This window comes from Strongylocentrotus purpuratus, unplaced genomic scaffold, assembly GCF_000002235.5.
Source record: "Strongylocentrotus purpuratus isolate Spur 01 unplaced genomic scaffold, Spur_5.0 spur5_scaffold_2, whole genome shotgun sequence".
NCBI classification, from domain to species: Eukaryota; Metazoa; Echinodermata; class Echinoidea; order Camarodonta; family Strongylocentrotidae; genus Strongylocentrotus; species Strongylocentrotus purpuratus.
Genome location: NW_022145605.1, coordinates 24,232,510 through 24,260,308, shown reverse-complemented (window position 1 = coordinate 24,260,308; position 27,799 = coordinate 24,232,510). Strand labels below are relative to the sequence as shown.

The following is a 27,799-nucleotide window of genomic DNA, read 5'->3' as shown; positions in this document are numbered from 1 at the left end:
ATGCACATAATTATAGTCAGAATCATTGGCCCATATTGTTTATTTAGGGGGGGGGGGACACGGCGGACAAACGCACAAACTTCCTGCAAATACTTAAATATGCCGGTTCATTTTTCTCCGCAGGACCCACGAAATAGAGTTTAGGCATTAAAATTCAAAACCGAAATTTGATATGAACGTATGTATAAATAATCTTTCTCCTCTCTCTCTCTCTCTCTCTCGCTTACCCCCTCTCACTTAATCTCTTCCGTTATTTTCCATCTATCATAATTTATAATGGAATGATTTTACAAATGCAATAAACCTGGACATCTTTGTTAAACAGTTATATAAATGAACATTTTAATGGGTATTTGTAGTTCATTGTGGTAAAAGGTTCAATATTTTGTTGTCTTAAAAAAAATAATGAGAGGTAGGAAAAAAAACACGAGGGCAAAGACTTTCGAAAAATCAAGGTACGGCATTTTCGATAGCTTTGTCGACCACCTTCCAAAATGTGCAAGCAATAAATAAAGCCCCCCTGCACTACTTATAGCTGATTGCGCCCTCCATATAGCAAACAATGCCTAATCGGTGACCATTGGTCCCCCATGATCCTCTTTTTCTTATGTTAATTGAGAGGTGATTTGATGAGATAGCCACATGTCAGTGATCATGCAGGGAGGTCTAATCCCTCCGGAGCAAATAGTGCGTTGGGGCTTTATGCCTCAGACACACCTTTGCGTATTCGGCTTGCGTATTGCTGCGTATTTATGGCAAGCCGTTTTAACATTTATTCCTATTTCTTGATATCAAGAATTACCATTGCTTTACAACAGAAAATCATTCCTTGATATCAAGAAATAAGAATAAATGTTAAAACGGCTTGCCATAAATACGCAGCAATACGCAAGCCAAATACGCAAAGGTGTGACTGAGGCATTAAGACAACACATTACATAACCCGAACGTGATTTCTATTGGATAGGGTCTATCAAAATTGCCCTCGGAAAGATTTCTTGAAAGTCTTTGCGATCTGTACATCTATAGAGAGTATACTACATGGGCATGAAATCGAATACAGGTCCGATGAAGTTGACGATGGCTCGCTTGATCTGTTGGTATCTAGAGCAGGCATTCCAGGGCCACCAGGATCTTGAGATGCATTCTTCCTCTTCCTCGAGCTGGAAGCAGGCGCACCCCAGGAAATTGAAGTAACCATCTCCCACCGCACGGGACATGCTGTCATTCACCTGCAGTAGACAATCACGGAATCTGAAGAGTAGGGGGAGGGAGAGAATGAGAGAGAGAGAGAGAGAGAGAGAGAGAGAGAGAGATGGGGAGAGAGAGAGAGAGAGAGAGAGAGAGAGGGAGGGAAGGTATGGAGGAAGAGAGAGAAAGAGAACGTTTATGTTTGTTTATTTTCTCATATATTGGAATCTCTATTATTCTCAATATGACTATTGTGATATTCTCTTTTCATACATTAAAAGTATTCTTTAATCCCTATTGTGTAATGACGATGATGATGACGGTGATGATGACGGTGATGATGATGGTGGGGATGATGATGATGATGACGATGATAGTAGTATTGTAGTTACATTTTATATAGCGCTTAATACTACCTTCATTTACATTGCAATTATAATTGTATAATCTCTATCTTTCTCCTTTCATCTCCCCTTCTCTCTCTCTCTCTCCCTCTCTCTCTCTCTCTCTCTCTCTCTGCCCTCTCTCTGTTCTCTCCCCCCCCCTTTCCCTTCCCCTCCCTCTTGCTCTTTCTCTCTTTCTCTTTCGAAAAAAGCTTTAGTCGCTATTCACAAACCATCGAAACAAAGTCTGATATGTATCCGTCATTTTCTTAGACCATAAATCTATTGCTCTGGTTATAGCAAATCATTTTTTTTCTCTCAATGAATTTGTCTCTATGAATGAAAATGTCAACGACGGGTGGGAAAGAGTACACACATTTTTTTTTATATGTTCCATATTCTGCGAATATAAATGTTTTTATATTCCACAGGAGATTACAGCTAATAGCAATGTTGATTACGTCGACAGGTTCAAACCACTTTTGTTTTCATTCTTTCTTCGAAATCTTCGTTATCAAATACATAAAAACTGTGAAAGGCACACTCAAATATTTATGGCTGATTGATACTATGACGTTCTTTCTTTGATAAAGAATATAGATAGCAATGAGTCAGTCATAGTAAATCCCTATCACGAGAGAAATTCAGATAATATCGAAACCAAACCTTACCCCATATTCAACAAGAAATGGAGGAAGTCTTTCTTCATTCTCACGGGAAATTGTTTGCACTTTCCAACAGGTTGCACACCCTCCTTTGGGAGTCTGGCTGGTACAAAGTCACTTTCAAAGTCACAAGATTTTTCCTTATGTAGGATTTTGAGTTTAAGTCCTGGCTTTGAAAAAAAGATCTTATGAACTTTCTGATATAATGTGGGTCATACGGCTTCTGACCATCATCTTGCACTTTGCTATTTTACTACTAACAGCTGTAACTGAAATAGGAAGATAATTTGCCGGTTCAGAGCCAGTTAAAGCCTTTCTGGCTCCACTGGTGAACTGCCATTAAGCCTTTATGCACCAAACATGAAGTCACAATTTTCACTTTGCGTTTTAAAAGATTTTTTTTTTTTTAATTGTTAATATGAACATACCTTGTAAGTTTTATTTATTTTGTAAAATTTTATTCATTATTATATTTATTTAGATAGTGGGTCTCTTTTACAAGTACAAGTTCCTTCTTAGAGGTCCTGGCCTATTATGTATTCTGTATTTATGATTTGTACTTGGGTTTGTTTATGATGCCAAATGAACTATTATTATGTTAAGCTCCTTAGGTAATTACTGTTCATGCCTGTGACGTATACTTGAACTTCTTGAGACAGGGAATGGGTAATCATCTTATACGAAGTAAACTCATACGTACACAGTTAAAAATTTAGTGAACATGTTGTTTAAAAGTTTAAACAACTGTTGATTAACGGGTGACCTGATCTAAGAGTTGTTTAAAATGTTAAGCAACTCGAGTTGTTTAAAGTTTAAACACTTAGTTGATCAACATTTTGAACAACTTGTTTAAAATCACAATTTAAACAACTGGTGTTGTTTAAAGACGGTTGTTTAAAACGGAGCTGTTGTTCAGTGGGGGTTGTTTACACCAACTGGGTTGTTTAAAGAAAGTTGTTTAAAAAGGAGCTGTTGTTCAGTGGGGGTTGTTTACACCAACTGGGTTGTTTAAAGAAAGTTGTTTAAAAAGGAGCTGTTGTTAAATAATAATAATAATATTGGATTCTTATATAGCGCACGTATCGACCTTGCAAGGTCCTCAAGGCGCTCCAACATTACCCGGCTATGCTAGGCTGCCATAGGACATTAGTTCCGCGGCGTGACTCGAACCGTGGACCTTGTGATCGACAGTCCGGCGACGTTTCCACTCATCCACGACACGTCTACAGCTTGGTTGGCCATGATTTGAAACAAATCTTTTAGCCAACGCGCACTTTACTGGCACGTGACACATGACGTCATATGTAAACAACACTGCCTAAAAGCTCTCGTATAGTAAATAAAGCAGTCATTAAATTTTAAACAGCGAATGTTTAACAAAATTACTTTCGTTTCGAGCAACATTGTTTACAATTTGTTCAACTGTTGTTTAAGATAGTGTACAATTGTAAGTGAACATCACTTTTTTAAGCAGCGTTTTTACTGTGTATTGTTAATCTGTGCCAATAATTGTTTGTGTTATTCAGCGCTCGTTGCAAACCAGCAAATGAGCAAATTGTGGCAAATGAAAGGTTCTCCTGAGCCAATATTCAAATTTCTTACAAATATTTAGCGAAGATAACATTGAAAATAAGAAGTGTTCGACTTTTTAAATTAAAACTGTGAGGAAAAATCTCCTTAAAAACCAAAATAGAATTTCGACCATTATTATTTCATTTCACTGCGGTGAAACACGGTGTGAAATTATTAGGATCGACTGCAAAGTATGACTTCATATTATATAAATGTTATTAACTGTCATGTCGAATATTTTCTTTGTCGTGGAATGTCACACCAAGTCCATGGATACTCTAGTTGGTTCGCCGTTTCATGAACGGTTTAGTACTTAACTAGTTACTGACCCTGAAAAACAACAAATGTGGGATAACTTTGGAGTATAAAACGAATGTCCCTGTTTTGTGACCTTATATGTAATTTCAGACCTTGATACATCCGTGTAAAGAGAAGCTATCATGTCCGATATTCTGCGAAGAGTAAATTGAACTCTAGCCAAATATTATTGATGGTCAATTGTGGAAGTCATAACAGTTGTATAACCTTGGATATTTTTGTTGATGGTTTACCGAAAGTCAATGTCATATCCGTGCAGTTAGCTCTTTTCATTTCCAGTTCAACTTCAGGGAAAAGATAGTAATGGGTTTGACAGTAAATCAGTTGATGTGCATTCAGTTTTGACAAAAAATAATATTAACAATTACAATTATTATAAATAGTATTATAACCATTATCATTGTTATTATTGTTCTTATCATTATTATAAACATTCTTATTATTATTATTATTATCATAATAGCGGGTTCTTGTATAGTGCCCTTGTCTATTAGACCCGACACTCCTATTAAAGTCATATTGTCCAAGGGTGTAATTTTCAGGGGAGGTTATTGTCCAAGGGGGTAATTGTCCTAAGAGTAATTTTCCGGGGGACAATTATTGTCCTCAGAGGGTGGTTGTCCTCGGGGAGGGGAAATTTTCCGGGGGCTGATTGCCCAGGGGGTATAGTTGTCCAAGCCGCCGTAAGGCGCTACAAAGTATATTCAATGAATTTCTTTCTACCGGCTACTCATTCACTCCACCTGGGTGAACAGAGGCAAAACATTTCGCCAAAAAAAAACCTGGACCACGACACCCCTAAATCAAAGGAAACATAAGAAATGTGTTCTTACTTTACATCGCATTCGCAGTCACTGAGGGTATAGAGACGATGGTTGAATATGTTGAATTTGTTCTGCCAGCTTAGGATGGTATGAGGGCAATGGTCGTGTTCTCGGCAACACAAATCCGTTGTGTTGTGTTCTCCTAGATCATCGTAAGATCTGATAAGGATACAGACATTTAAGAACATTTTAATCATTGTGACCATTGCTGTTAATTCAAACATAATATTTGTATTGTATTCAATAAGCTTGTTTTCATTATCATACTTGTATCAGGAGCAGAGCCAGGCCATTTCGTATCAGGGGGTCTAAGATTGTCAGAAAAAGGTGGGGGCGATATTTTTTCCAGCAGAAATTTTCTTTTTAGGAACGCAATATTTCTAGAATGCCATTGCCATCGGCCCTTTCTCGCGCTTCAAAGGGTGCATGGGGTATAGGAACATTATATCGGCTTTTTAGCCCCAAACAAAGGTATCGTTTATTTTGTTCTCCTTTTTGTATCATAATATTGATTATTAACAATAATGTCAGTCATCATTATCCCCTTTGTTAAAATACTGAACCACCGACATGCAATATCTGAAATTATGAATACAATGTGTTCATCAATTTACACACGCATATAAGAATTAATACTTTATATAATTCCAAAAAGTTATACTCTTGAAATACAACATGAACATTATATGTGTCTTTATTGCATATTTTGGGGGGTGAGGTATAAAAGATGAATTAGAAACCGTCTTGGTAATATTAATGTCGATATTGAAATTGAGATATAATTCCCGTACTGTATTCATTAATTTCATTTCATCAAAAAACCTCAATCTCATTCAAAATGTGACTCGGAAAGATTAAATAATGGTTTGTGGGCGTGGCAGATGAATTTATTATATTGGTATACAATTTTATAATTAATAAAGGTCCATTAATAAAGGTTTTGACTTACTTGGCAATGCTGCCTGATCCACACCACAGCGTCCCTGGTACGATAAATATACTTCTCCTCTCTCTTCCACTTCGTTCCTCCTCCTCGGGATCCAGCTCCACGTCTGCTTCGGTGACGTCAATCTCACTGTCATCCAGAACTCGACTACCATCCCGTGATCGATCCGTCATCATCAGATGGGCTTTCAAATCTTTCTCCATATCACGACATACTCTCCGTGCCTCCATGACGTCGATCATCATCCGAATCACAGGATGAACTTTAACCCCTTTGCTGCTGAATCTGGGTAGGACAAACACATCTAGGGACTCGGTGGCGTTGTGGACGTATTCCAGATTGACGGAGGTGAACGACAGCGAGCTTGAGCGCTGCGATGGGCGTGGCTTGTGGATGATGTCATCTGAAAGAAAGCGGGAAGAGTATTTGGTGTGAAAACTCCGCCTGAAATCATCGATATCGGCTTGATTTTTAGTGGTCTTGCATTCCCTGAGATTAAACATTGGATCGTAGATATTATGAACGAGATGTTTGCCGTCTGTGGCTTGTAGTATGATCATCTGGGCACCGTTCTGGTCGCCGACGACCCTCTTGATAGCCGAGACATCGTCGAGATGGAGCGCCATCACGAGTTCGCCAGTCGATCGCGAGACACCGAGAAAGTTTTGAGATTGGAACGATGACCATGACGGTGCCGACGAAAGGGGTGACGATCCCGATGGCGAGTTCCAGATATCGTTTGCACGTGACTGCAAACTCTGTGATAATACGACCACGAAGGACAGTATCAATGACCACATCGTATCGACGTTCGACTCCACGACGTTCGACTGCGGAAATTCCCTGAGTTATTAATCAAAGCACTTTATGCTTGGGCTTAGTGATGAGTCCAGTAAGAGGGATAGGTACTGAACTAAGGCTAAAGTGTGATTGGTGCCCTTTTATATGACCATAATAGCCTCATAACCCCCGCGCTCCTCACTCGGCCGATGGGACGCAAGATCGGTGCCAAGAGCGCCAAATCATAGTCTATCTTTTTAAACGTTTTTCATACCATGAGTCCTGTAACAAAACATGTCGTAGTAATTAACACAGGCCAATCTGCGCTCTATTTCAGATAAAAGTAGAAAGAGAGAAAAAAGTTATGACACAATGAGGATAGTAAAATAATACTGTAGCATCGTTGCATACCACTTTCCCCTACATACTACCAACAGATTACCTATTCATTTACAGATAGTTTGGTAAAAAAAAATCATCCGTCTAAACATATACGTGACTTGACAATTAATAATGGAATATGCCTATTTTTTTTCTTTTGTTTTTTACGTTAAGATATTTACAATAAAGTTATATTTTACACCTATTTTTAATGTGAAATAATAAAAGATGTCAAACATGTTGACAATACACTTTATTTATACTTTGTTTGGTTGGCCAACCCCAATTGTGTTTTTTAATGGCCATCCCAATTCCTATAATACCGCTTAAAAGAAATTATACTTTATAATATTTTTTTAAATATTTTTTTCAAACTCTAATATATAGATTTAATTTTTTACCTATGTATTTTTAATGTATTTGCTGGACTTGAAATAAACAAAATGAATTAAATTGAGATTGAATAAGCCTCCAAAGTGTCAATAAAGAATATTACGATCCGTCTAGTTTCCATAATTAATAAAGGGGTCTGTAAATTAAGAACATGTTTTTGAAAAGATTGATTTGACAGGGTCTTTGTACTTTGTTTAGGAATCGGGTCGATCAGCGAACAATAATTGTATCGCTCCCCCATTGCAATAAGAGAGAATAAGAGATGAAAAGAGAGAATTCAAGAGAATGATAGAGAGGGGAAAACGAGATGATTGGGAAGGGTGCGCTAAATATTCAACAGTGCGTAAGTTCAATGACCGAAAACATTAGAGTTTCCCTGTAAAAAGTCAATTCTGTTTTCTTCGATCTGGGGGGTGCTTTACAAAGACTAAGATCTACTTTAAGTTGGACTTAACTATAGCAGGCCATTCATGCCACTCACCATTGGTCTCTCAATTATGATCTTAAGATAATAATTTTCCCTTCAATACTGAACTATCAAAAAAATGTAAATTCTGTAGATTTGTACGTCCCTTGAGAAACCAATGCCAAGAATGGTTAGTGGATCTAGTGGTATGAAAGACCTGTCATAGTTAAGTTCAACTTAAGGTCGATCTTAGTCTTTGTGAAACACTCCCCTAAGAAGTCGATTAGCCTGTATAGTCATGATTCGTGTAAATAAGGAGTGAATGGCTTCAGATAATGTTGTTCGTTACAAACGCTAGTACCCTACTGATAACATACAGAACAGACTCCTGACTTGTTCCACATCAGTTGTGACACCCACCCGCTGGTAAGGGAGATTAACAAGTGGTGTCGTGGTATAGTGGTTCATTCACTTGACTCTCAATCCAAGGGTTGAGGGTTCGAATCTCAGTCCCGGCACTAACGTCCTTTGACATTGACAAGCCGTTGATCCACACCAGCCCCTCCCCACCCAGATGTAAAGGGGACCTTGCAACTGCTTGGGTAATATTAAATGAAGGGCCCTCAGGAAGAACAGCATCGAAGCTGATTAGGCTTCCCTGGGTATACAATATTATTGTTATTATTAGGAGTAGTAGTATAGTAGTATAGTAGCGGTAGTAGAAGTAGGAGTAGTGGTAGTGGTAGTGGTAGTGGTAGTGGTAGTGGTAGTGGTAGTAGTAGTAGTAGTAGTAGTAGTAGTAGTAGAAGTAGTAGTAGAAGTAGTATTAATAGAAGTAGTAGTAGTAGTAGTAGTAGTAGTAGAAGTAGTAGCAGCAGCAGCAGCAGCAGCAGCAGCAGCAGTAGTAGTAGTAGTAGTAGTAGTAGTAGTAGTAGAAGTAGTAGTATCACGATAATAATTATTATTATTATAGCCAACACGATCGCAAAGACTTTCGTAAAATAAACCTTTTCGAGCAGTAGATGATGAACAAACTAAGCCATTGAAAATGCTTCGTTTATCACCTATATTGATTGAAATATGTGAACCTATAATGAAGTATTACGTAATGCGAGCATGACTTCTATGAAATATACGATAGGGATTGAAATTGCCTGGAGTTGATTTCTCAAAAGGCTTTGCTATCTACAAATCTACAAATATTACGATCCGTACTACAAAACAAAAACAAAAATACGGACTAATTACTGGGATTTAAATTAAATATCTCACTTTTAATATCTTCCATATTTCACCCGACCCTATAAAAAGTACTATAAAGGTTGATATATTGCACATGTGATGAAGGCCATGCATTTTGTAACGTTCCGTTGTACTGTAATAAAACAAGGTATATTATTTCCTGAAAAATAGTGGTTCATTAACGTGTTAAGGAAGTTGCTAGGTCAAAAAATTAAACGAAAAATACACGTAGGTTGGCGAATAGATTTGACTGTTTTTCATAACAATTTGAGAGAGAGAGAGAGAGGGAGAGTGAGAGGGAAAGGAGAGTGAGAGGGAAAGGAGAGTGAGAGGGAAAGGAAGAGAGAGACAGAGAGAGACAAAGATAGAGAGAGAGAGAGAGAGAGAGAAAGATAGAGAGAGAGAGAGAGAGAGAGAGGGGGTGTCTTAGCCTGTGTCCCCTACCAATCTGTATCAAGCCTAAAAGAAAAGAAAAAAAATCAAAATAATAACAAATTATACAAAAACAGACCATGGCTCACAATAACATTATGCCTGAAATTGAAGGTAATGTTATCAAAAGATTCAGAATTCAAAATCTTCTGGGAGCATGCAAAACAACAAAGGCCCTTAGCCGCAACCCACCCCCTATGTATTCCATTTACATCAATTCCGTATGTTATCTTCAGGATGTTTCTTGTTTAAGAAGGAAATTCCATGCCAGACAAGTTGTCAATTTCAAGGCCATTGTTTCCCATGATTGTTTAATAATATAATATTACTGGACAAATGTTCCCAATTTTTTCGACTCTCCATTTCTGTACTGCTTTCATAAACAAGTGCCTAACATCAGAATTACTACATGTAAAATAGAAATAGAATAAATAATCAGTAATACCTCATTTGAAAGGAAGAGTCCACCCACTCCTATGAATTTTTGATTGATTCTAAAGATTGTGCAGTCAAATAATTTAAAAGAGATAGCAGGTGTAGGTTCAAGGTGATATGGGTAATGTGGACAATGGGCAAGCAACCCATCAAAAATGTTTTAAATACGAGTTAACCAACATCCAATTGGTGTGTAAATTGTATGCATGTATTTCAAAGGTATGTCAGCATAATAGTAATGATAATAATAATAGGCATTTCTATAGCGCCGTCTATCTAGAAATTCTATTTCGAGGCGCACTAATTATTACCCCGGCTTTAGCCTAGCTGCCATTACAGCGCTCAAGCATTTCAAGGAATTAATTCCTGCCGCCTGTCGGGTACCCATTTACCTCACCTGGGTCGAGTGTGGCAAATGAAGATTAATGCCTTACCAAAGGACATTAGTGCCGTATCGGGGATCGAACCACGACCTTTGAATTTCAAGTCAAGTGCTTAAACCACTCGACTACGACACTTCTACAGAAGACAGAAAGAAGGCAAATGAAAATTACTGCAAAAACGGTCTTGGGTAAACTTTTTTTGTGAATTATGAGGTTAAAATAATAAAAGATTAATCCCTTCATAACTAGCATCATCATCACCAACATCCTCACCAACATTATCATCACCAGCATCATCACGTTCCATCATCACCACCATCATCAACATCACAAGCATCATCATCACCATCATCACCAGCATCATCATCATCACCAGCATCATCACCAGCATCATCATCATCACCAACATCCTCACCATCATCACCACCATCATCATCACCATCATCATCATCATCATCATCATCAGCATCATCACCATCATCATCACCCCCACCATCATCCTAAGCCTCATCACCATCACCAGCATCATCATCATCATCATCACCATCATCACCATCATCACCAGCATCATCATCATCATCCCCAGCATCATCAGCATCATCACCATCATCATCACCCCCACCATCATCTTAAGCATCATCACCATCACCAGCATCACCATCATAACCAGCTTCATCATCATCATCAGCATCATCACCAGCATCATCATCATCACCAGCATCACCAGCATCATCTTCATCATCACCAGCATCATTATCATCATCATCCCCAGCATCATCACCATCATCATCATCATCCCCAGCATCATCATCATCACCAGCATCATCATCATCATCATCACCAGCATCATCATCATCATCATCACCAGCAGCATCATCATCATCATCATCACCATCATCACCATCATCATCATCATTATCATCATCACCAGCATCATCATCATCAGCATCATCATGTGCATCATCATCATCAGCATCATCATCATCAGCATCATCATCATCATCAGCATCAGCATCATCATCAGCATCATCATCAGCATCATCATCATCAGCATCATCATCATCAGCATCATCATCAGCAGCATCAGCATCATCATCATCATCATCATCAGCATCATCATCAGCATCATCATCATCTCCACCACCAGCATCATCCCCAGCATCATTGTTTGACGGCTAGTATTCCAGGGGATAGCTGTCCTACAATCATACACATTATATTCAGTGATTTCAATCATTCACTAGTTCGCAGGCACAGTGTCTGCACTGTGAGACTAGGCTGAGAGTATACTGCATAGGCTCTGTACTTTATATACTCCGGATATACTCACTGTTGTTGTTGTTGTTGTTTTAATTTATAGGCGTTTTTCATTCAGAAGTGAATATTTACGCCTCTTCTCTCAGGATTTTTATTCCTTTAAAATTAGATTTACTTTTTTTGATATATAGATTTGAATAAATTGGATTTTTAAAAGCTAAACTTTTATTTAATGATGAAGAATTCAGTGGCTGGCGAGCAAAAGGCTTATCGGCTATATAGGACGCCCAAGGACCAACTCGGACACGGTACGTAGTGACAAGCTTCTCAACTCAGCCTAATGCTGAGTCTAGGCCCTCCGGCGTCCACCAATATGTCTAGTCGTCTCCATCGTGTTTCTTCAAAATTTTGACCGAAAACCAAAAAATAAAAAAAAACAGATCATGATACATGAAGATTTTAAACGTTAATATAGACAGTTCTCTCTTCTAATTTTTTTTCCTTTTTTTTTTTTTCTTCTTTCTCACTTTTCTTCTTCATGTACATGTATACTCACTATAAAAAGCGAAACATATTGGGCTCAAATAATTATGTGCGGTGCAAGGTGGTTAGTAGGGGTACAGGTGTACCCTTTTAGATCTAACTACGAAGTTAACCAGAGCCTGTTGGTGATTAATATCTGTTGATTTTAGGAGTATTGGGATTAATTCTTCGTTTTCTATTCCAGATTCTGTTATAAGCATGGCTCTCTCTATAAGAAAGAGTGGGCACTTACATAAAAAATGTTTAACTGTTTCTTTTTGGTGCTCACAGTTTGGACAATGTCCTGTCTCATGTTGATTCAACTCAAAAAGATTATTATTTAAACCTAAGTTTCCCATTCTTAGGCGATGAAGAATAGTTTCATGATATCTGTTGTTCAGGTAACACACAAATGTTTTTGATACTAGAGTTTGCGTTTCCCGTAGGGGGGATGATGTTTCATTCCATCTTTTTTGCCATATCTCTATGTAGTATTTCTTTATAACATAATTTGATTCTGCTCTGGTAAGAGCGTTGTTGATTTCTATATTTTTATTTAGTCCTGCTTTAGCAAACTTATCTGTTATCTCATTGTGTTGTAGACCACAATGACTGGGAATCCATTCGAAATAGACCTGGGTGCCCTTGTATTTTAGTTGACTACACAGGGTTAAAATTTCAAGAATGAAAGATTCGTCTTTACGAGATTCTATGGCCTGGAGTGAACTCAAAGAATCAGAAAAGATGACTGCCCCGGTGTAGAGTCCTGGGAGTTGTAATAGCCATGTCAGGGCAAGTACAATTGCGGCCATCTCTGCTCTATAAGACGATGTGTAATTAGCCAGTCTCTTAGATTGAGAAACATCATAATAAGGTACATGAAATGCAGCAGCAGCAGAGTCTTTATCTGGCGATCTTGATCCATCTGTATATATGTGTAAATAATTTGTCCATTTCGAATTTATCAATTCTAGGGCTGCTTGTTTTTGGGCAAAACAGATATCTGTTTTCGTTATTACCTCTTTTAGCTCTGATGACACATGGGGAGGGAGTATTTTCCAAAAGGGTGTGTTGAAAAAATACTTCATTGGATCTTCTAGTATGTAACTGAATTTTAATGTACAATCCTTGGTTCTACGTCCAAAAGCTAATCTAGAGTTAGTACCTCCAAGAATATTAAATTGCCAACAATCTTTCACATCTTCGTTCAGAGGGTGTTTGCGCATACTCTCGATTCGTTTTCTTAGTTTAATTGATAACATTTCTCGCCTTAAATCAAAAGGCATTTCGCCTAGTTCGACTTGCAGCGTTTTAAGGGATGTACCTTTCCGAGCGCCTGCACAAACAAATAACGATTGGTACTGAACTGAGTTCAACATATTTTTTGCGCTTGTCGTAGCCGAGTTGTATGCTTCGCAACCATAGACGATAATTGATAGTATTAATGCTTTATATATCATCACTAGTTCTTTAGCATCTCCAGACCACTTGGCGTATGCTAGACTTTTGATAACATTAATCCTTCCTTTACATCTTTTACTAATATCTAATAAATGAGGTCTCCAAGTCATCCGTTTGTCAAATGTGACGCCGAGATACTTGTGCTCTTTATGTGGTGTCAACTTTTGACCTCTTATATATAACTCGTAATTATCATCATTTGTATTGTTCGAAAATAAGATAGGAGTCGTTTTCTCTACCGACATAATAAGTCCAAATGGATTGAGCCATGAGTTCAAGGAGTTTAGATATTGTTGTATGTTCTGGATATTTTGTTTTACATCATGGCCTGATTCCCAAATTACGATGTCGTCTGCATAAATCAAGCTATGTATATCTGGTCTCAAAGGTATGTCACTTATCATTATATTAAAAAGGAGGGAGCTCAAAATGCTGCCCTGGGGTAAACCGTTTTCAGGATGCGTAATTGCCGATTTGGCATTACCTATTTGCACTTGAAAGGTACGGTTCAACAAGTAGTTTCTCAAAAAAATCAATATGTTTCCTTGGAGACCAATTCTACGTAACTTGACGATTAATCCTTTCGTCCAGAGAGTATCATAGGCTTTGGCCAGATCAATAAATACGACTATGGTTTTCATACCCACAAATAGATATTTCTGAATTTCATTTTCTAAATGTACTAAGTTATCTATTGAGCTTCTCTTTTTTCTAAAACCATGTTGTATACTACTCAAAATTTCGTTTTTCTCTATGTACCATTCTAATCTCTCCTTTACCATACTTTCTAATATCTTGATAAAGCAAGGTAATAATGAGATAGGTCGGTAGGATGTTAGTTGGGAGGAGTCTTTATTTGGTTTTAATATTGGTATCAACATTGCATGTTTGCATTGTTCCGGAATCGTCCCAGAAGACCATATTCTGTTATAAAGACAGAGTAATGTTTTCCTAGCCCTTGTTGGAAGGTTTTGAAACACAGTATATATCAAGCCATCTTCACCAGGGGCTGATGTCTTTTTTATATTAAGTACTTTTTCGAGTTCCATCATAGTAAAAGGTTCATTGATAACTGAATCATGTTCTCCTTTATAATCAATAGATTTATATTCATCTAGCAGTTCTTTATTTCCCTTTTTTGTTTTACTACTGATCTTCAGAAAATGCTTTCCAAATTCGTTAGCTTTTTCTTGATCATCTATAATTACTTTAGATTCTACTTTAAGTGCTGATATCTTAGAATGAGTTTTATTTGGATTACCCTTCAGACAACGAATCAAATTCCATAGTTCTGAGATTGAAGTGAACCTGTTCAGTTTTGAAGTGTAATCCAGCCAAAACATTCGTTTTGTCTGTCTAATAATCCTTTGGGCTTCGGCCTTCTTTTGTTTGTATAGTTTTAGATTTTCATCATTCCATACTCTCAATAACCTATTTTTATATTCGTTCCGTTCCTTAATCTTTATTTTGCATTTTTCTGTCCACCATGGGACGGGGTTGAATCTCGCATTCTTGTTTTTATTTCTTTTGGGTACAGTGTAATTCATTTAAGATATTATTTAGAGATTCCATGAAGTTTCCGTAAAAAGTTTTGACATCTGCGTCTAGCAGCGAGTCAGTGTCCATTCGTTGATCGCACAGTTTATTGAATTCGTGCCAATCTATCTTCTTGAATGACCGTTTTAGAGTTAGGTCATCTTTCGTACAATCTGATTTAGGAGTTTTTTTGTCGATTTCAATATATATTGGAAAATGGTCACTTCCGAATTTGTTTGATAGCACTTTCCAGCTAGTGGAACTGGCTAGAGCGGGAGTTGCTAATGATAAATCTAAACATGAGATTTCGCCAGTAGTTGGGTTTAGGCGAGTACCCGAGCCATCATTTAGGAAGACTAAATTGTGTTTCAGTAAATATTCCTCAATCACTTTTCCATTTTTATCTGTATTTTTACTGCCCCATTGAACATTATGAGAGTTAAAGTCTCCCAATATTAACATTCTACGTTTATTCTTTATTTCCTTTATCAAGAAATCTAGTTTATTCATAATTATGTCTTCACATGGATTATAGTAATTTATCACGGTTATGGATGTGTTGTCAAAATACAAATTAATCTGTTGCATTTCGATGTCAGTTTCTATGATTGGGTAATCATAATTTAAACTGTTGTGTACATATATGGCACATCCTCCACCGCGCCTTGTTTTCCTGCTTTTAGCAAAACATTTGTAATTAGCGATTTGTATTTTGTCGTGATCGCGGAACCATGTTTCCTGAATACATAATAAATGAATGGTTTCGCTTTTTATAGAGTTTAAGTAGAGCAATAACTCATCCCCGTGTCCCTTTAATCCCTGTGCATTCCACTGTAGGATGCGGAATGCCATCTTAGTTCCTTTAATTAACTCGCTTGCATTAATAGCTGACTAGCAGCTATCTTAATTAAAGACAACACCTCTCCTTCTGACTTATCTTTCATAATTTGGATCATTAGGTGAAGAAAGAAGGTTATCAATTCCTCATTTGTTGCTTTAGTTATAAAATTTTCCTTGATTTGTGAAGACGGTCGCCCTGTTTTTTCGCTATTTTGCCTATCTTGGCGTTGTGGCAAGGGAGGATCTGCCTTTGGGGTGTGATCCGGAAACACATGAGAGTTATCGACTTGGGGGGTGGGGTGGTTTTGCTTTACTGTATTTAAACCAAGATCAACAGATGGTTGGGGATTATTTGCGGTGTTTAGATGTTGTTGGTGAGGAGCTAGTTTACGTTCCAATGGTATTGGAGCTTGCGCTTGCATATTTTTTTTTTTTCTTCTTTCAATTGGCGAGCAGCTTGAGCATAGCTGAGATTATTCAGCACTTTTATCTTTTGTACTTCTTGCGCTTTTTGTGCTTGTTCGCATCCATTATATGCAGCGGAATGTTCACCTCCACAATTTACACATTTGGGAGTGTCCTTTTTTATGCAATCGTCGAAACTATGCTCCTCTCCACATCTGACACATCTCTGTTTCTGTTTGCAAATAGCTATGGTGTGGCCATATCTTTGGCATTTAAAACACCTGGGGCTTGAAGGTATATAGGGTTTGACCTTTATTCTTTGGAAACAAAGAATGATGTCTTGGGGAAGTACTGTAGCTTCAAATGAAACAATTACACTCCGAGTTGGAACTAAATCTACATGTACATTCCCATCTTGAGGTTCTTCCCTCTTTCGATTTTTCCTTACTATTCTTTTCACGTTAACTACCTTTTGACTCTTTAGTTCTGTTTCTATTTCTTTTTCTGACATCTCAGTCGGTATATCTGATATGACACCTTTCTTCAAATCAAGTTTCAAATTGACCTTCACTGGTACGTTATCAATGATTTGTATATCAGACAATTTCTTATGTTGTTTCGTATCCTTGCATTTAACGAGAATTCCGTTCCGGGTAGACTTTATAAATTCTGGCGATGAGCCGATACAGTTTTGGATAGATTTTGCGATCTTTAACATGCTAACGTTTCTTAATGATTTTTCCCTGTCAATAGGTGTAATGAAAAGCTTTAGATCTTGGTCAGTTGCTATTAGAATTACTGGATTCTGGTTACGAAATACCGAGTTTTGTGGTTCCATATTATCTGATGACGAATCCTCTTTTAGTGATAGGTTCTCAACATTGATACTTCCTTCACGTATCTTTCTTTTTTTTCTTCGAACACTTGCAGACGTGACTGTCTGGAATCCGTCCTTTAGCTCTATTCCTAAATCTTTGGCTTGGTTGCCTGAATCAATATCTGCCATAGCGTTAAGTGAGGAGTCGTCGGGGTTCATGGTCCGCGCCGCGTGCGGCGGGAGATTTAAATCTACTTTGATTTGTTAACTTATTTATGGTGCAGAATTATGTATAAAATGAGCCCAAAATGTTCGCTTACCTTTAGCAAGTCATTTCCTATCTGAAACTAGAGTCGAAAGTATGGAAAGTCCCGTGAAAATCCGATAAATATCCAAAAAAATTGCAACAAGCAACAGACAGACAGCCACGTGCACCGACCTAGCATCGGACCAAAAAACAAAAACACGAGACTGACAGAACTAGACTCTGCTCAAGGCTTTAGGAATTGTTGTAAAGTGTCAAATTAGAGTCAGCACCATGAAGAAAGAGTAGTCAACTAACATATTCAATATAATGTAAAATTGTAGTTCATATTTATTTACTTTTTACAGATATGCAAAGTTAATCCCCACATAAATGTGGATGAATTGTGAATGTGAATGAGAAAATATTACAACAGTCAGGTCTCTGTTACAGTAACCAAAGAATAACTTAGTATTTTACACTAATTTTGCAATTTTTTGGCAAAATCTCACATATTTCACATTTATTTATACAATCCATTTCATATTTCCATTACCTTTTAAATCCTCATAACCCTATGCTGCTTTTCTATGGTTCATCCGTCTTATGCACCACAGACAAAGAGAGTATTGAAATTGAATACAGCATAACCATTGTGGGCTGACATATTGCCTATAGGCCCAATAGCATCGTTAAAACTTTAAAGGAAGTGGCTAAATTTGATGAACAGAAAGTAAGACATGAACCTGTTGGAGACCTGTAGAATGTTTCACAAAGACTAAGATCAACTTTAAGTTGGACTTAAATATGGCAGGCTGTTCATGCCACTGTTATCTCTCACCATTTACTGGCATTGGTCACAAATCTACAGAATTTATATTTGTTGATAGTTCATTATTGAAGGAAAAAATATCTATCTATCTAAAGATCATATCCGGTAATGGTGAGAGCAAATAGTGGCATGAATGGCCCATCATAGTTAAGTCCAACTTAATATGATCTTAGTCTTTGTGAAACACCCCCTGGAGTTGTTTCATGACAGTCATATCTTTGTCCGCGACCTACAGAGTGGTCAGGAAATGGACAACCTGTTTCACAAAACCATGATAAGCGACAAATTCATGATTTCGATATTCCATCAGATCTTATCCTGAATTACCTAAGAAGTCATGAGGCTTAATTTCACCCAAACTATTTGAAAAGGTAAAAATTAAATAGTGTGGTAGCACAAACGATAAAAACATTCAATTTGCATGAAAACATGAGCTAATAATGATTTTTAGTTTCTTCTTCAATTTACAAAATTGAGGAAACTCGAGGTTGCTTTTGCGACGAGCGAATTAAAATTTGCGAGTAAGAGCATACCATAACTCATACACAATCTAAATAAAACCCTTATTTTGTATTTAGGTAATTTTGCCGCCCCCAACTCTTCATTCTCTATTGTTTTAGTCCTAGACCCTATCTAAGAAAGAGCTGGGATTGATCCAAATCAAGTCCTCCAATCAATTTTAAGTTGCAGTCTCCTTTCTCTTATGTACATACACTGTAGTTACAATGGATATCAAACGCAAATGAGTTGCGATTGATATCAACTCTTCATAAGACGGGGCCCTGAAATAGCACAAATTATAAACAACAAGGGCATTTCCTTGGTCCCAGAGTTTGTTATCATGAGGCTCCATTGTAGTGAGTCTGCCAACATGGCTTCACTCGATGGTTCCATCTTGCTTCCAATGAACATTTAAAACAGCCTCTTCTGAATTGTTCTGCACACCGATACTTCAAACAGCAACTTTAGCATCAAAATAACTCTTTGCGGGACATAAGGCAGAGTTGAGAGATTGACTTATTCTTTGTTAGAACTTCTCATTTCATCGTTTGTTGTGTTGCAGATCCCTGTTGTAAAGGTTTCTGATCTTGTTGCCCTGTTCTCATTTGCGAAGCCATTTGTTGCTGTTGCTGCTGTTGTAGAGACGGATGTTGTTGTTGTTGCTGATGTGGATGTTGCTGAGGTGGTAAGGGTGCCTGCATGATCCCCGGACCTGCAGGCTGGTTAGCAACTCCACTTGCAGCCACACCACCGGTAGCCCCTGCAACACCTTGTTGCTGCTGTTGCTGGGCAAGTTGCTGCTGCTGTTGTGTGGTCTCCAGATGGGACTGTTGCAGCCTCATACGCCGTCGGGTATAGTGTTGCCAGTGCAAGAGCTGCTGATCCTCAATGAACTTGACACACTGTGCGTTGGCTAACTCTCTCCTAAAGTGTTCATACTGCAAGAGCTCCAAGAAATGCAGACACTGAGGAAATCTGAACACCACAAAGAGAAAACAAAGGATTATTCCAGTATCAGCTTATGAAAACATACCTTAACACTCCAATTAAAGATTAAATCTATATCATACACTAATATATTATAATTAAACTAACTCAAACTAAGGTTTCAAAATCAACAAGAGAAAATATAGAGAGGCAGAGATTATAATTCTCAGGTAGCAAATTTCTGAATATCTAATCTTTCACTCTCATTTAAAGCTGTTGCCAATATTGATGTTACTCAGTACATGGACCTTCCTGCTACCTTGTTCTTCATTCAAATAAATTATAAAAACAGTAAAACAAAACTTTTATATTAATGCTATCTAATCATTCTTCAGTCCTTAGTTTTCTATTCACAATTCTGTCAAAATAGTTCAATTGTATGCTTTTTAAGAAGAATGACTGCATCAAATTAATCAATCTTAGAAGCAGAAAATAAAATCTTTGGACGATTTGCAAACAAGTTCTCTGAAGATAAGTGTTCTATTAATACATTCAAATCCAAATCATTCTAGACAGAAAAAAATAATAAATTGAAATAAAATGTAATACTGAACTGCTTTTCTACAAACTTTAATTGATAACATTCTTTACTTTTGGAGACAATAATGATCTAAAATAATCCAAGAAATTTAGCCAACTTTAAAGCAATTATTGTGCAGTTGAAAGAGAAAATAGCATCTCATTGAACTAGACTTAATACAACTAAAATACAATGATTCTTACTTAAGGTATTTGGCATAGTTAGGCTCCTTCCAGTATTGAAGATAATGAAGATAATTCACAAACTTTTTATCCTTGAAGTAACCTCTCTGGGCAAGAACTGTAAGGTAAAAACAGAATACAGAATAGAAGAGGAGGGGTTGTGGATGAGAGATGGGCAAAAAATTACAAATAATTTATGCAAACTGATAAATCTCATCTTTATGATGTAAATCATTTTATTCTGATATAAATCATAATTTGTCAATTATATTACATGGAATCATGAATATTCCTTTTTTTTCCTTTAGTTATAAATGTTCCTGCGAACACTTTTCACAAAAAAACCTTAGCACTTCTGTACAAAATAAGGCTGCGACGGGTAGTCGAATGCTCGAGTACCCGCACGGTTGACAACTACTCGGGTACGATTTCTCGTACCCGAATATTCGGCCGCAAAAAAAAAAAAAAAAAAAAAAATTAAAAAATTAAAAAAAATGTCCAGGCCCACGCTTACCCGTGCCAGGGAGAGTGGCGTCCGCTGGCATGGTACCGTCGGCAAAAAATGTTTCCCAACTCAAGCACTGTTAAACCCACCTTTCAGAAACTGGGACCAAATGTCCAGATTTCTGTTTGGACTTGGAGGAAAATGGATTATTCTGCCATCTTTGGTTTTTAAAACAGCATTGTTTACTGTTATTATTCTTATTAAATCGGCGCCTTCAACTGCAACTCAAAGTAAAGTTGCATGCGTTTTCAGCGAGGGACCTGATAAACTGCCGAGTGGTATGGTAGTGGCAAAAAAAGAAGAAAAAAAATCAAAAAATCAAAAAATCAAAAAATTCAAAAAAAATCAAAAAAATTCAAAAAAAATTCAAAAAAATTCAAAAAAATTATAAAAAAACATGGCGTCCAAATATTCGAGTATTCGCCTGTGAGCCTGGGAGTGTACTCGGGTACCTCATTACACTGTTGAGCACAGCCCTAGTACAAAACTACAGTATGAATAGGCAACTTTTCTGACCCACAAAAATGTGATTGAACATTTTGTTATCTTTGCTAAGCTAAAGAATTTATTTTAAAAAAAAAGGATTATTAACTATGCTTAAAACCTATCAAACTATGCCTAAAGTTGTGGACTAATTCTTCCATGATGTTTGTTACTGACTATGTGTTATTTTAGGGAGAATTTCAGTGTTACCCTTAAACAGGTTACAGAAAATTACTTACAGTTAAGATAGTGAGGGTTAGCGAGGCACTGAACAAACTCCAACTCCACTTCAAATCGAATCTGCTCTGGGTCCTGTGGAGGTTCCATCCCTTCATAGAAATAAAGAGATAACTAAAATGAGGAAAATGTCAAGGTAAAAATAGTAGCAGAGTACATGTGCAAGAATCAAGATAGATTAGATGTGTATGAAAAATAGTTACTGCATGTAACTATGAGGATTATATTATTCACTGTGGCAGTTAATACCATTAACGGTAACAGTTAGAACTCATGCATTGTAGGAGTGAATATTAGCTTGATTTAAATCTCTAGTCTAACTTAGTACTACTTTAACAAGTTAGAGTAAAGGAGGGGGTTTTCGGCCCCTCAGCAGTTTTCGGCCGGTCCGTTGGATGCATGGTAAAATCCCTATAAAATACATTGCATAATAGCATATCACATATACGTCACATACCAGAGTCACTGAAGAACCACATTTGCAGTAGAAAATATATTCTTAAATATCCCATTTTAGCGATGTAATCGGCAGTCCCGCTACCCAAATCTGAAAAATTGAGTATCTTACGCGTGTCTGTAAGGAATATGGGTACCATAAAATGAGCTGTATTTCAAGTATTTTTCTGATTTAGAGCCCGATTTTGTGTGAGTCGCAAGCTCAAAAGTATCTCATCACGTGTATTAAAATCAATGCAGCCGGATACCGCAGCGCACACACGATATCTCTGTCTAATTCAGATTCCAATTTCTGGTCACCGCAGAGGTAGTTTTCGGGACTAGGAGCTCCGGTGCGGGATACCTGCTACAGCCGCTAGTGCTATAGATCAGCGGGGGAACGCACGGTGCGCTTGCTTGCTTCCTATTGACTTTGTACATGCGGCCGAAAACTACCTCCGAAACAGTGAAAATGGAAATGAATATTGTCATGGCAATTCATGATTTTTTTTTTCTGGGATTCTTTTTTTGTTTAAATAATAATAGTATTTGCTTCATGATTTGAACCAGAAATGATAACAAATAGGATGTAAAGAGTCCAAAAAATAGGATTTTGTAAGTGGCCGAAAACCCCCTCCTTTAGTCTAGATCTTATACAAGTCACAAATATTTCGGTAGGAGGGACTGAAGTGAAGTCCAAGTCCAACACCAGGTAGATCTAAGGATTATGCCTATAAACAATAAATTTCTACCAAAAAAAATAAAACAAAATATGATCACCTTCACCCGACACACCACAACTATCACGACCACTTTTATTTTTTCTAGTTTAGTCTACATACCTTGATTTGGATGCTGTGAATTACCTGCCAAAGTGGGCATTGCCATTTGGTTTGCTGACAAAAGATATATTTTTAATAAGACCCTCTGCAGCCCTCTACGTCAAGAAAATTCCATCTGAAATTGAATCACACATTTGACATTGACAGAATCAAAATTCGGATGAAACTGGGAATAATGCGTTAAATTGAGAAGAAACTGGTTTAGATTGGAAATTGGAAATTTAGTTGTGTAATTCCCTCACGTGGAGGAGATGAAGTTGCTCAAGCCGCCCTGGGTCAACCACGATGGTAAGCAAAACTTGACAAAACATCCAATTTCAAGCAGTGCAGTCCCACTCGCTTAGTAAAGATGCTGTAGGCCTATAGAGTTTTGTGTTCTTTCATTTATGCGCAAAAGCCAAATATACGCGCGTAGCGTTGCACATTAGACTAGTACTAGTCAATGGTCAGGGTTGCCTAGAATTTTTAACTTGTTAAATAATAAATCATTTGTAAACTGTCGACTATGATGGTATAGGAACACTTTAGAAATACGTAGAAAGAGAAAATGAGAGATGGAGAAGAACGTCTGCAGAGAAAGAGATGTGATGTGGAAAGAGAAAATGAGAATTGAGACCGAGATGGAGATCAGCATCGTTTTGTACGGAAGTAAGAGGTAATCCTGTTAAAGCGTGAGTGGTACTTGTTCTAACTTACTCATTGTGAGTGCATGGTGTGTGGATGCACATTTAGTTATGGCAAAATTGGGTGTTGGGAGGACCAGTGTTATGTTTGTCCGATCTATTTTTAAAAGAATTGAGTGATGGTGTGGAGACTACAGATGAAGGAAGACTACATGAGAGATAAAATAAGTCTTAAGAAAGAGAGGAGATGATAGCAGGACTGATATAAATTAGTAGAGGAAATAAAGAAAGAGAAGATGAGGATAGAAGCAGAAAAGAATAACAAGAAGAGATGGAAAGAGAAGGCAAAAGAAGGATAAAGTCTTAAAGACAATTAATAACACAGTCGCAAGAAAGATAGAAAGATAAGGTGGTAGAACCGTAGAAGGATGAAAACAAGGTCTAAAACATTAGGAAAGATAAAAAAAATGATAGCATTGATTTGAAGTACTTTGTAGTATTTTGTGTGCATATCATTGTAAACAGTTTTACCTAACATGTTTTCATTGGATAAAACGTGTAAGTTAACAAAAAAAAATGATTTTTTTTTTTTTTTTTATGTGCTTAGTTTGGTGGCAATTTTACAGGATTCTTTATTACCTATAGTTCTCCTTGAAAATGCTCTCACATTTGCATCCATTTTTCAAGGTCTATCTTCAGATAACTTCTGTCTCTCCCTCTTCCTCTGTCCCTCCCTCTCTCATTCTCTCTCTCTTCACCCCCCCCCTCACTTCCTCCCTGCCCTCTCTCTCTTTCTCTCTCTCTCTCCCTTCTCTCTCTCCCTTCTCTCTCCCTCTTGCATCGCATGGTACCAATCTTAACTCCAAAGAAATTCACCAGAATTTATTGTTGTATAATTGTGCAGGAAAGCCCATCTTCGGGATTGACATTCATCCAGATGGCACCAGATTCGCTACAGGAGGGCAAGGTAAAAAGGGCCATACAAATTATGCATTTCAAAACAGCATTTGCTTTGGAACTTATATCTTTTATTAAATTTATATCATAAAAATTAGAAATGAGAAGACTGCCGTACTCAATTTCTTCTGAATGAATATGGATATGGTTTTAAAAATTGTTTCTGTACTCTTTTTTTATTTTGTTTTATTTAATGATGTTCACTACTGAATTACATACATGTGTAGATGCTTTTTAGTTGAAACAATAAGGTAAAATGAAAGCAAAATATATACGACAATTTCATTTACTATAGGCACTAGGCAAATGAAAAAAACATGTGCAAATATATTTATATAACCTGTGTTGCTAGTTTAATGTATTATTGTGTGTTTCAAGTGACAACAATTTTCTGGACAAAAAATTGGAATAATTTGAAAATGTTGATAACTTCATAGATAAGACTTTTTAAAGATGCAATCTATTTGGTCATTTCATTTGTTATTATACCCCATTTACATGTTCATAAAATACTTCATAACCTGGATATAATATTTGTTAAACATTCGTATTGTTCCCTCAATTCTATGTTGCAATTAAGAGAAGATGAAAAGAATGATTCAAGCTGAGGTTTCAATCTCAATCTCTATTAACAGGTGATGATTCAGGACGGGTCATCATTTGGAACATGGCTCCTGTCATTAATGAGAAGGATGAGCAGGACGAGAATGTTCCGAAGCTGCTATGTCAGATGGACAATCATCTTGGTTAGTAAAATCACAAAGTTCAGCTATTAGATTAAGATCATTGTGAGGTATTATTTCATCTCAGTACATTTAGATACAATGAGCTGAGCAAATTTATCATGTAGTCTCCATCTTTGAATGTTCAACAATGCGGTTGCCTAATTCCAATGTTAGCTCCATGGGAACCCTGATGATGTCTTTTTACTCATGATTTTCTATTTACCATCTACAATGTTTCTGCTTTGTACCATGTCTGGCCAAATGTTGTTGTTTTGATTATTCTGAATGATCAAAAGGCAAGGATATTTTTTTAAGTATGAGTATCAGAAAAGTGAATGAATGACTACGCAAAAGCAACTTTGCTACTTCTGTTAACCTCTCATTTTCAAGACTGCTACTCTAAATCGTGCACTGCATCTCCATACTATCGACTGTTTAATTCTCTTGACTTTGCTTTCTATACAGCCTGTGTGAACTGTGTGCGTTGGTCTAACAACGGTCACTACCTAGCCTCTGGAGGAGACGACCGTCTTCTCATGATCTGGAAAATGATGGGGTAAGTTGATCAGCGAAAGGCTTGCACCTAGAATTTATGAATAATAGGACTTTGTAGATTTCAAGGTAGAAGTCTTGACAATTTTCACACTGATTTGTAAAAAGGGGAGCAATTACCTTATAATCTGAATAAATGCATGATGTACAGTCAAACCTGTCTATAACGACCGCCAAGGTATACACAAAAGTGGTCATTGTAGACAGGTTCCTTTAGTACATGTTTCAATGAGAAACCATTTTCAAGGGAAACAAAAATGTGGTCTTTGTAGACAGGTGGTCACCAAAGCAGGTTTGACTGTTTATCACTTATCATGCAAGTGGATGTTAAGATATGTGATATGACCCTGGCTTTGTATATGTTCAGTTTGGGTTGGTTGGTTGGTTCGTTTGTTTGTATTACCTGACTGCTAAGAGAAGCATGTGAATGCTTGTAAGTAAGCAACAGGGGAGGTTTCTTTGTATAAAGATGTTCAGTTTCTTTCTGGAAGTGAAAGATTACAGGTCTGGAAAATGATGTGGAAAGTTGATAATGTGTGCGGCATGCAAAAATAATTGTGCATAAATGATAGATCCAGACTTTATAAAAAGGATTTTGTTTAAATTTTGTTTTAATGAAATAATTTGAAAGAGGGATTAATCATACCATTTTGATAAGTATACTGTGCAACTAGATGTATGGATGTGTGGTATAAGGTATCTAGCCTTTGAAATCAATTTGTATTCATGTTAACTTAATCTTTTTTCTTCTTCTGAAATTGAATGACTACATGTATCCTGTTTTGTTATTTCAGCTTGTGTTATTTCAGCTTGTGTTATTTCAAATTTGTCATAATTGGTGACACAAGACCCAAGACTTGTGATTGTCATTTGTACTTTATAAAAATGTAGATAATTTCTGTGTATTATGTCCACTATCTGACCATGTGCAAGGTTGTACTAGCAAGTTTACTGTTCAATTTTGAACTTATTTTTTTTTATCTCCATTCTCTGTATTTTGGAATGTTTTGACAGGACTGGAACATCGGCTGTGTTTGGTTCTAGCGTGAGTAACGTAGAGCAGTGGAAGTGTTCACATGTACTCAGACATCACACAGGGGGTAAGCTCAAAGAAAACCATTAACTTATTTGACAAAGTATCTTTACTGGTTCTTTATGGGTATTAGTTAACTTTTCCTCTGGATTTAGCTCATACCGCAATCATAGTTATAAACCTTTTAGGTCAGAAATTAATCCCATGACTTTTACAAGCCAATCGCATGTTTGATTATCAAGATCTTTATGATTGGACTTTGAAATTTCTAAAACCGTTTTCCCAACATCTTTTTTATAACACTACAGTCTATCGGGGAAAATGAGTGTGGTAAAACCGGTCACTAAAACTAAGAATTTTACTTTTTGAAGCGCTATTCTTTTAGGTCTTTCAATATTACACCATATCACAGGCACTGATAACATGTAAGGTCATGCATCTCAGATTTGTAAAACTGGAACCATTGTTAAACAATGCATTTAACCCTGGCCTGAGAATAAGTCTTGAAATTTACCAGCTATATTGTGATATATATTTCTTGTCTATTAACTCTATATACCCTACACAAATAATTGCCCTGTGCCATGTTATATTCATCATGGGATAGATACACCAAAGGCTTCAAGATTATTTAACTGTTTTCAGAGTAAGATTAATCTACACTGGTGCTAAAACGGTTGTCATTGAGCTAAGCAAAAAGGACATGAGTAGTTTTCCAAAGCCTTTGTGTTGCATACACGCCATACAGCAGTACCTCCCTCAATCGGTGCCAATCGTTGTGTGCAAATTTGCATGTGCGGCTAACCAGCGACTGCAGAGAGGCCATGAAAGCATCCAAAGTGTATGAAGAAAATTTGAAGACCATTTTGAACAACACTGCCTATAAAGGTTTGCCGTTGCACTATGATGCTTTCACTCTGTTGGGGATGTTTCACAAAGACTAAGATCAACT

The 27,799-nt window shown here is 37.0% G+C and overlaps 3 protein-coding genes across 3 annotated transcripts in view; 1 reads left to right on the top strand and 2 right to left on the bottom strand.

Annotated features, from left to right (window-relative positions):
• Positions 1-873: 873 nt before the first annotated feature.
• LOC100889667 lies at positions 874-6,856 on the bottom strand. The gene is made up of 3 exons (XM_003731121.3): positions 5,903-6,856; positions 4,963-5,112; positions 874-1,254 (listed from the first exon to the last, which is right to left on the bottom strand). The coding sequence occupies exons 1-3, from the start codon at positions 6,697-6,699 to the stop codon at positions 1,038-1,040; spliced, it is 1,164 nt and encodes a 387-aa protein (XP_003731169.2). The 5' UTR covers positions 6,700-6,856; the 3' UTR covers positions 874-1,037.
• Positions 6,857-18,728: 11,872 nt separating this feature from the next.
• On the bottom strand, positions 18,729-23,074 carry LOC589842 (mediator of RNA polymerase II transcription subunit 31). The gene is made up of 4 exons (XM_789474.5): positions 22,958-23,074; positions 21,683-21,772; positions 20,477-20,573; positions 18,729-19,741 (listed from the first exon to the last, which is right to left on the bottom strand). The coding sequence occupies exons 1-4, from the start codon at positions 23,001-23,003 to the stop codon at positions 19,303-19,305; spliced, it is 672 nt and encodes a 223-aa protein (XP_794567.1). The 5' UTR covers positions 23,004-23,074; the 3' UTR covers positions 18,729-19,302.
• A 2-nt stretch (positions 23,075-23,076) lies between these two features.
• Positions 23,077-27,799, top strand: part of LOC100890009 (protein HIRA) — a 28,125-nt gene continuing 23,402 nt past the window's right edge. The window contains exons 1-5 of the mRNA XM_030992037.1: positions 23,077-23,245; positions 24,485-24,547; positions 25,173-25,283; positions 25,728-25,818; positions 26,829-26,914. Of these exons, the coding sequence (XP_030847897.1) occupies positions 23,209-23,245; positions 24,485-24,547; positions 25,173-25,283; positions 25,728-25,818; positions 26,829-26,914 (388 nt within the window). The 5' untranslated portion in view covers positions 23,077-23,208. The remainder of the gene's footprint in view (positions 23,246-24,484; positions 24,548-25,172; positions 25,284-25,727; positions 25,819-26,828; positions 26,915-27,799) is intronic.